General features: G+C 50.4%; 1 protein-coding gene across 1 annotated transcript; it reads right to left on the bottom strand.

Moving 5' to 3' along the window:
* Positions 1–254: 254 nt before the first annotated feature.
* On the bottom strand, positions 255–5648 carry PTCRA (pre T cell antigen receptor alpha). Its single transcript, XM_037518714.1, has 5 exons — positions 5208–5648; positions 3773–3805; positions 2730–3044; positions 1210–1254; positions 255–628 (listed from the first exon to the last, which is right to left on the bottom strand). The coding sequence occupies exons 1-5, from the start codon at positions 5263–5265 to the stop codon at positions 255–257; spliced, it is 825 nt and encodes a 274-aa protein (XP_037374611.1). The 5' UTR covers positions 5266–5648.
* Positions 5649–10232: the final 4584 nt, after the last annotated feature.

Below are 10232 nucleotides of genomic sequence, written 5' to 3'. Positions count from 1 at the left end.
TTTATTTGCTTGTGTCATTTAAGTTCTCCTTTAATGATGTGCACTTCAAATGCCCCCTGTGCCCAGATGGATCACCACTCTCAAGGGGCACAGCCCTTCCCCTCAGAAAGCCCTCAGTCTGAGGGGGGAGCCAGCGCTCCGGAGCTCCGGCCCTGCAGGAGGGGGCAGGTCGCAGAAAAGCCCCAAGGCCTGCGGCAGGAATTCTGAGGGCTCGTCCAGCGCGCCAGGCCCAAGCTCGCTCAGCTCCCCTCCCCTCAGAATGGGGCCCTGGGATCCCGACGCGGAAGGCGGGCGTGAACCCCGCGACCGTCCCGAGACGGCAGCGTCATGGGGGCCGACCCCGCGAGCCCGCGCCGGCCTGACCCCGCGTCGCAGCCGAGAAGGCGGTGGCTGGGGGCCGCCGAGGGCTGCCTACCGCGCCGAGCCGGCGGGTGGAGAGGGCAGCCGGCGCGCGCGGCCGAGGGGGGTGCGGGGAGGCGGCGGGCCCGCGGGCCCGGCGTGGCGGCCGGGTCCCCTCGCGCGGCGGGCTGGGCGCGCAGGTGGCTGCAGGTCAGGAGCACGTCCACCAGCAGCAGCTTGAACAGCAGCAGCCGCAGCGCCCCCAGCCGCAGCTCCAGGCCCCGCGTTCCTGGCGGGGAGAAGGTGCAGATCAGGAGCCTGGAAGTTCGCCCACAGCCTCACGCCCAGGAAAATGGTCACCAGGGCGGCGGGGCTGGGATTCTGCTCCTGCCCTCCTCCTCTCCTTTGGCCCCCGAATCCAGGGAAAGTCCTCCCTGGTGTCTGACCTCAGCATCTGCTAGTAATCACAAAACATACCTTCCCAGCCTTCATTTTATTGTATTTGGGATGCAGGCCAGGCAGGAATTAGGAGCTGAGGCAGAGGAGAGTCACCAGATCAGAATTCTCTATTTTTCCATGGCCTGTGACTCTGTCCAGTAGGTAGAGGGTGTTCCAGTCCCCAGACAGTCTCCCGTGTGTACAAGGCTCCAAGCCTGCAACCACCCACCTATGCTGTCCAGGACAGCTGCGCCCTTCTGTTAGCTCTCACCTGTGCATCTCACCTCGTGTCTAAGAATTCCTGGGGAACATCTTATCTACTGGGATTGAGGCCCATGTCAGCCAGTGCCCCCACCCAGCAAGGGGTCACCCATCAAACCCCTCTCCCCCAGTGACACCAGTCAGGCCAAGGTCCTGGTCCCCAGTACTCACCCCCGAGAGACTCCCAGAGGCAGGTCCTGGCTGAGGAAGCCTTACCTGTCAGCCAAGGAGAAGGGAGTGAGTCGTCTGGAATGGGGCATGCCCTCCACCCCAGTGCTAACTCCAGCCCTGCACAGGGCAGCTGTGAGTGCAAATTGGATAAGTGAACAAATGAGCCATGCGTGGGGTCCCTGAGCCCATTTTCGGCAAGTCCTCTGAGAGCCCCTCACCTACTCACTCCCCTCTGTGCACTGTCTGTGCCCCAGGGAGGCAGAGGGGCCTCAGAACTTTTAGAGAAGGAACTGATTTTCCTAGTAGCCTTTTTTGAAGGCAGAGCATTTAATCAGCAAACATTTCCATTTGGGAAATGACAGAGTGACCATAATCCAAATAATCCAAAAGGAGGAAGTAAGTCATCTGTTAGTAATAATAATTGCTGGCTTTGGACAAGCTGCTTTGCTTCTCTGAGACTGCAATATGACTTACTTCATGAATGCAAAATGTTGAGAACAGAGTAAATACTAAAGAAGTGATAATAATTTAGTATTTAATTATTGTTTTAAAGAATTATTCCTTTATTGTAAGATTTTAATTTTATTTATTTTTGTGTAGGGGAACTGGGGTGCAGGCCAGAGGTACGGGGGTGGGGTGAGAGGATTCACCAGAGACAGTGGGGAGCAGAACAGGCAGATCCACTGATATACACTGCTGAGGGGAGCAGAAGGTGAGACAGGAGAGGTCTTCTGTGCCATGTGGGTAGCTCCCTGGCTGGGGTTCAAACTCAGGCAGCAGGAGGGCCTTCATGATGGTAGCACTGATGCTTAACCCCTAGGCCCCCAGGGAGGCCCTTTAGTATTTAATTATTATTATTTTTTTAAGAGGCATGTATTTTTATTTTTATTTATGATTTATTTATTTGTTTGTTTGTTCTGTTTATACATGCACTGGGTACAGTCAGAAGCGCGGGAGGGTGAGAGAATTCACCAGAGTCAGAGCAGGGAGCAGAGCAGGCAGAAGGACAGAAGTACACTGCTGAGGGGAGCAGCGGGCAGCAGGAGAGGTCTGCGCGCCATGTGGGACCCTCCTCTGGTGGCCGGGGAGCAGCCGGGGATCGAACCGGCGCCGCAGAGGCTGCGGGCAGCTTCGCAACCCAGCGCTCAACCGCTGCGCCACCGGGGAGGCCCAGTATTTAATTATTGTTTGATCCTAATAGGCAGGTCAAATATAGGGCGATAGATTGATATAGAGATTTATCTTGAGTTATATCTGTATCTGTATATATATATATAAAACAGGGAGGAGGCACTATTACTTCTTGGAAGTCATGCATCAGAGCCTGGATTTGAGAGATATCATGAATACACATCCCAGGACTCAGGGCCCCAGGGCTACACTGCTCTGAGCCCAGGCATCCCCTCACCCAGACGGTCTGCACTTGGACACCCTTCATGACCCCATGGCCTGGAGCCCACCCTTTCTCCCCCATATCCTAGCCCCAGGTATGTTAGTAGGGACCCAGGCTCCATTCCTACCTGAGAGCTGTAGGGGCTGTGTGCTCCAACTGAGGTTCCCAGGCCCAGTGTGGCAGACCAAGCTCTCCCAGGCTGCTAGCTCCTCATAGGGCAGGGAGAGCTGGGCTAACCTAGTCCAGGTGCCATCCGCTGCTAGAGAAGGGCCATAGGTGAAGGCCTCCAGTGCACTGCCATTGCCAGCTGAGAACCAGATGGGACTCTCAAGGCCAGGGGGTGCAATATCCAGGACCAGGCAGACCACCAGCATCTGTTGCTTCCCATTCACCAGCAGTGTGACTGGCGGGGCCAGAGAGGGGAAAGGCGTGCCACCCAAACCTGCAAGAGAGCACACACCTGTGTGGGTCCCGTCCATGCCCTCCCAGACCCGCGTCTCACTATCCTTCCGTCTGGTTTTCTGTCCTTTCTGCTATCCTTCCACCACCCACTCGTCCAGCCCACTCTTTTATTTTTTTATTTAAAAAATTTTTTTTAAGATTTATTTATTTATGCATACAAGAACTGGGGCACAGGCCAGAGTTGTGGGGTGGGGGAGGGGTGAGAGGATTCACCAGAGACAGGGAAACAGAACAGGCAGACTGACTGAAATACACTGCTGAGAGGAGCAGTAGGTGAGTCAGGAGAGGTCTGCTGCGCCATGTGGGTATCTCCCTGGCCGGCCAGGGATCGAACTTGTGCTGCAGAGGCTGCAGATTGCTTCATAGTGCAGTGCTTAACCCTTTGCGCCATGAGGGAGCCCCCCTCTCTTGTAACGTACCCATCTAACCACCCTTCTTTCTATGACTCATCCACCATCTATTTATCCATCCCTTTGCCATCATCCATCTTTGCCACCTCTATTCTTGCACTTTCCAGCTATAGATCCATCTAACTATCCATCCATCCATCCATCACTTAACCCTCCTTCCTTCTATTACCTGTCTCTCTTATCTGACCTTTTCTATGCCAGGCATTGGGGATACAACATTAATTAGATATCGTCACTGCCCTCAAGAACTCAGTCCCATGGGAAAGACAGCAGATGCACAAACAAACACTTACAATACCTTGTTGTGCCAGCCTCAGGAGGGTGGTTACCTCTGGGGAGAAGGAAAGAAAATAGGGTCTGGAATGAGATCAAAGAGGCCTTCAAATTTTGTTTCTTTAAAAAATATATCTAATTCAAATAGGGCAGAATTTTAATCACTTGTTAATCTGAGTGGAGTATGCTTTGGTGTCGTCTTTTTTCTGTTAGTCTTAGAGGGTTTTTTTTTTTTTTAAAGCTTGCTTTAGCTGTAATCCACATACCATACAATTAATAAAGAGTACATTTATAACTTACTTAAAGAAAAAAAGTAACCTAGAAACCCAGCATGTGGCCAATAACTAGCCCACCCAGAATTTGAACTCAGGTCTCTGTGACTCCAAATTCCACAGACCACCCCACTTGGAAGGATGACTAAGATTTTGCTGCATGATACTGAACCAAGCTTGGGACACGACCTCATGGGACAGGGTTGATTTGACTTTTGACGTCCACTTAGTTTACTGATTCGCAATTGTCTCATCAATATAATAGAATTAATAACAACAACCCAGCAGTATTGTAGAGGTAGAGCACAGTGGAGATCATGAATGTAATGTGTGTCAGTGTGTATTATCCATGTTAATATTAATAAGGCATTGCAAATAAAGGGAATAGAGAAGGCAAGGAGGGAGTTGCAGGACACTCAAACTCCCAAGCCTTTTCATTTGTGCAACTATACACACTCCAAGTTCAGTTCAGTTTCCCTCTTTTCCGTGAAGCCTGCCAAGGTGGCGCTTGCTCATCCTGGCAGCTTCCTTCTCAGAGCTCTGGTGTCCTGCTGTGATGTCTCCTTGTTCCCACTGGCTGTGGTTTATGCCCCCATCTAGAGAGAGCCTGTGACATCCTGGGGGTCAGTTTTAGATCAAGGAAATGCCCTGACTCAAAAGTCAAGAACCTTCTCTTATGACATACATGCAAACATACACACGCTTCTAGATGAGGCTGGAATTTGTTCAGTCCTTCAGCTCCAGCCTTAATCTTTGGAGGACTGGAGGCAAATAATCTTGGGAAGTCACTAAGATTTGGGTCCCAATAACCTTGGGACCTATACTGAATGCCCATTGATGAAGGGGAGTGAAGGTGAGACACTCTAAGCTTTGTTGGAATAGGGCCGCCCACCCAGTGTTTCATCACCTCAGTTCTATAACATAGGCTTGGCTCTCCCATCCCCAATTTCCATGGATGTCTAGGGATGACTGCCCTCCCTACCAACACCTGGAGCAAGGGCATGGGGCTCCAGAGTGAGGTAGCTGTGAGGTCAAGTACAATGGGGAAGAGGATGGTGGCCTTTTGGTGAGGCCCTCCCTGGGGACACCAAATGGCTCTATCCTGCCTCCTGACATCCAACCATACCCAGAGAGACCAGAGCAAGGGGGTGGAGTTGGGCAGCCTAGTCAGGCACAGAGAGGGCTTACCTGTGGGCAGGGCTGGACACCCGAGGGCCAGGAGGAGCAGTAGCCAAGTCTCCGCCATGCCACATGAGAGAAGCAGGACCCAGCTGCAGACCTGAGGTGTGGGCTGGGGAAGAGGCGCCCACAAGACAGCCTCCCAGGCCACAGGCCCAGCTGCACCTCAGCTGCTCCACCACGGAGCCGTTTCCCTGGGTGAGAGGCCCCTCCCACCCCTACCCTGGCCCCCCAAACTCAGTCCTCTCTCACTGGGCCAGGGTGTCACTCCCACATCAGGAGCCAGATACTCATATTCCCTTCCAAATTTGAAAAAGCACTTCACAGTCTGCAAGACTTTTTCCTGTCACTAGCCCTGCTGGAGGGCAGCTGCCATCTACAGGGAACAGAGCCCCAGGCTAGACTTCACAAGCAGGCCTCTACCCCCCAGCTCTGTGAGTTCCATTTCACTGCAAGACAACAGACGCTCAGCGCTCAGCGAAGTCAAGGACCTGCCCAAGGCCACACAGCTGGCGGTGGCAGAACCAGGGCGGCAACTGTTTCCTGAGGGCTGACCTTACTAAAGCTAAAAAGATGCCTGACACATTTATTGGCATGTTGTTAAACTCTCCCCTTCAAATAGAAGTTATTTTCTAGGGCAGTTTCAGGTTTACAGCAAAATTGAGCAGAAGGTACAGAGATTTCTCTTAGAGTCCCTGGCCCCTCACATCAAACCCCTGCTCAAAAATAAACTTCTCGTCAATGCCATTTTTGGTGACTCCATTACATTTTGGCTAGAGCTGTCATTTTGACTCTGAACTTTCACAAGGAGGCATATATTCTAGCTAAATAGTAAGATATTTAGTCATTATAAAGCAAGGATTTATACACAAAAAGTTCTTTGATGTAGTATGTGTAAAAGCCAAGAGAAATTGGCAACAACGGGATTGTTCAATGCTGAGGGGAAGGATTAAATGAATGAAGTTTGAGGTATTTATACTAGTGAATACTATGCATCAGTTTTCTTTTTTAAGTTTAAAAACTGTTACATAGGCAATTATATCAAAATAAAGTAACATTTTGGCACAGATAAGAACTTATTACATACTTTCAGTCTTTTAGGAATAAAGGTATGCATCAGTTTTTAAAATCACGTTTCCAAAGAATGTTCAATGGCATCGGATGTAGAATAGTTTGGTTCAGAGTGTGGGCTGTGAAGCCAGAATGCCCAGCTTGCAATCCTGGTGACACTACTCGGTAGTTATGTGACTTTCACCAGATCACTCAGTTCCCTAGCCCTCGCTTTCCTCACCTGTGCAATGGGGATGACAAGAGCTCACAGGGACCCTGTGCTATTTGTTTATTTATTTTTTAAAGATTTATTTTATTTATACAAGAACCGGAGTCCAGGCCAGATGCACCAGAGGGTGAGAGGATTCACCAGAGACAGAGCGGGGAACAGAACAGGCAGATGGACTGAAGACACTGCTGAGGGGAGCAATAGGCAAGGCAGGAGAGGTCTGTCCTGCCATGTGGGTATCTCTGGCCGGCAGGGATGGAACCGGCACTGCAGAGGCTGCGGACAGCTTCACAGCCCTGCGCGCAACACCCCCGACCCTGTGCTATTTAAGCAAGCTGGCCCATGAACAGGGGTTGGCACAGTGCTTTTCATGTAGTCAATGCATCTTCTCTTTCTTAAATGTGTATATACATAGTCATATATTTACATAGTCATATATTTACACAGAAAGTTTAAAATGTTTGTCTTAGAAGAAGAGATACAATGCAGCCATTTTCACAAAATGGAGGTAGTTTAAGAGGATTATGTATAGTAAAGCATGTCAGAAGAATAAAAACAAATATTGGACATTTACATAGAAGAAGATTCAATGAAGTAAAACATACACAAAAACTAGTGGACACTGGGCCTCCCCGGTGGCGCAGCGGTTGAGCTCTGGGTTGTGAAGCTGCCCGCAGCCTCTGCAGCGCCGGTTCGATCCCTGGCCACCAGGCGAGGGTCCCACATGGCGCGCAGACCTCTCCTGCCACCCGCTGCTCCCCTCAGCAGTGTATTTCGTCAGTCTGCCAGTTCTGTTCCCTACTCTGGCTCTGGTGAATCCTCTCACCCACCCGCTCTTCTGACTGTACCCAGTGCTTGTATAAATAAATCAATCAATCTTTAAAACCCCCCCAAAAAAACTAGTGGACGTCGATGACCAGATAAGAGCTGGGTGGGTAAGAGGAAGGGGGAGGGGAAGGGAAGGGACAGGGACCAAAAAAAAAAAAAAAAAAAATTAGCATAAAGGCCTCTATGATGCTTTGTTTTTCTTTTCTGTATGAACCAACATATTCATCTTTCCTATTGGGATTTATCTCATATTTTTTAAGCCTATGGGTTCTTCCCCACATTGTCTCATTGTCTTTTGGCTCCTGTGTCCTTTAAGCCCCAACCCCCATTTAACTATCAGAAATTGATTTTGGGGTATAATAGAAGATGTGCATCTAAATCTCATTCCCCCCCTTTTTCCCTACTTCCCCCAACCCTCCCCCCCTCCTCACCCCCTCATCCCACTCCCACCCAAAGAGCTCATCAGTTATTCCAGCTAACTGAAATCTCTTCTGTCCACATTATTTGTGAACTTTCTTTATTAAATGTTCATATCTTGGCGGGTTTATTTCTCCCCATTTGCCCAACTTTTTGATTCTTCACCCCATTTTCATCCTGATGATTACTTTAAGGATCAGGTCAATTGCACCCTTGGACTTCTAAGGGAGGCCCGTATGGCCAACATAGCGTTTTTGCCGCCTCTCTTAGGGGGGAGAGTCCTGGAAGACTTGGGCACCCAGAGTTCCCAGACAAGCCCCGCCCAGGTGTGCTCCTTGCTGTGGGTTCTCCCCGGGAGGGGGAGGCAGGCAGGCAGGTGCAGTCCCTAACGACTGACTCTCCCGCCTTCCAGCCTGGGGGGGTTCTGGCCCCGGGCTCTAATACCACATGACAGGTGGTGCAGAGTCTCTGGCCTCTTTAGGGTTTCAAGACTTTCCAAGAGATGGGAAAGCAGAAGGCCCCCCACTCCCACCTTGGGCCTGCGCCTCCCTGGCACTGCCCAAGTGGACCACCACTGCTGCTGGGGTTTCCTTTCCACCCATCCACTCCCAACACCCTGGCCACAGGAAGCATTCCTTTCCCTTCCTCACAACTGTTCCCACCTTCCAGGAGCCCCCCAGATCTCCCTCTAACCCCACAAACTTTAGGGTCCTAAAGATGCCTGTGAGGACAGGGCACCCAGGGGGAGCTGAGTGCCTTCTCTAAGCTCCTCACATGGGAATAAATGTGCCATTTGCCTCTGGCTACTAAGAGCCTGTCCCTATGGACAGCTCACTTAATCCTCACAACTAGCAAGTCAAGCACCATCATCCCTGCATTACAGTTGGGGGAACAGGGTCAGAAAATGAAGTTACATGGCAGAAGATTCTCTAGCAGGCATGGGGGGGTTCACTACAGGGATGTATTAACTGGTCTCTCTTTCTCCAAAGCTCTTTCACCTAGCAAACGATCCCTTGCCTCCTTTATGTTACCCGAACAGGTAAAAAAAAACCATTTAAACTGAGGTGAGCCACAAAGGATGTGAGGATGTGAAAAAGAAAATTTAGGAAAAGTAGCAGTGCTTGCTTGGAAATATTGCTGATCTTACCTCCAAGGTCTGGCTGTAAATCTGACATAGATTAGCAGATTGTGACAAGCAGGCACATAGGGGTCAGATGTTCATGTGTAGAAATAGTGTCCAGGGCCTCCCTGGTGGTGCAGGGGTTAAGACGCAAACTATGAAGCTGCCTGCAGCCACTGCAGCATGAGTTCGAGCCCCAGCCAGGGAGCAACCCACATGGTGCAGCAGAGCTCTCCTGTCTCGCCTGCTGCTCCCCTCAGCAGTGTATTTCTTTTTCTTTTTTAAATTTATTTTTATTTATTTTATTTTATTTTTTTTATAGAGGCATGTTTTATTTATTTATTTGTTTGTTTGTTTGTTTTTGTTTATACATGCACTGGGTACAGTCAGAAGCGCAGGAGGGTGAGAGAATTCACCAGAGCCAGAGCGGGGAACAGAACAGGCAGAAGGACCGAAGTACACTGCTGAGGGGAGCAGCAGGCGGCAGGAGAGGTCTGCGCGCCATGTGGGACCCTCCTCTGGTGGCCGGGGAGCAGCCGGGGATCGAACCGGTGCTGCAGAGGCTGCGGGCAGCTTCCCAATCCAGCACTCAACCGCTGCGCCACCAGGGAGGCCCTGAACAAAGTTTTAAGGAGAATGTTTATACATTTGTAGACAGGGCATAGAGAAACCACTGGAGTTTCTACGCACCCTATGGTAACAATGGGGCGTCAGTACCCAAGGCCTGAAGAGGAGAGAGGAGGGAACTCTCATAGGGACTCTGAGTCCATGAGGGCTGTGTAGAGAGGGTGCCTGCTAATAGCTGTGACCTTCAGACGATGGACCTAGTGTCAATCCTGCAGAGAGGATTATAAGCCGGAGAATTCTGTGACTTCGCCCTCCTCCCATCTTCTGATCCCCAGCTGGTGCCCCCACAGACTAAATCCAAGGAAGGTGTGATATTCCTTTGATGCAGATCAGCTTCCCAGGGCACAGGGTTGGTGGGGTGGGAGCATGAATCTGGAGGGTCACAGAGAAGGTCATCTTATTCTTTGTCCAGATGAAAAATCCATGTCCCAGCAGGTACTATGTCATTGGGATGGGGCTTTAGTTTGGCCATGTTCCCACTGAAAATGAAAATACTAGGTACCACCAATGTGCTTCACTTCAGTCAGCAGGGAAAATTGGATTCATAATCACAGCTGCCAGATCTCCCTCCTTATTCTTTTTTTTTTTTTAATAGAGGCATGCTTTATTTGTTTGTTTGTTTGTTTGTTTGTTTTGTTTATACATGCGCTGGGTACAGTCAGAAGCACGGGAGGGTGAGAGAATTCACCAGAGCCAGAGCGGGGAGCAGAGCAGGCAGAAGGACCGAAGTACACTGCTGAGGGGAGCAGCGGGCGGCAGGAGA

This window comes from Talpa occidentalis, unplaced genomic scaffold (genome assembly GCF_014898055.3).
Source record: "Talpa occidentalis isolate TD23 unplaced genomic scaffold, MPIMG_talOcc4v2.1 talOcc4.2, whole genome shotgun sequence".
Lineage (NCBI taxonomy): Eukaryota > Metazoa > Chordata > Mammalia > Eulipotyphla > Talpidae > Talpa > Talpa occidentalis.
The sequence above is the reverse complement of the archived record's forward strand: the minus strand, read 5'-3'. Positions and strand labels throughout refer to the sequence as shown.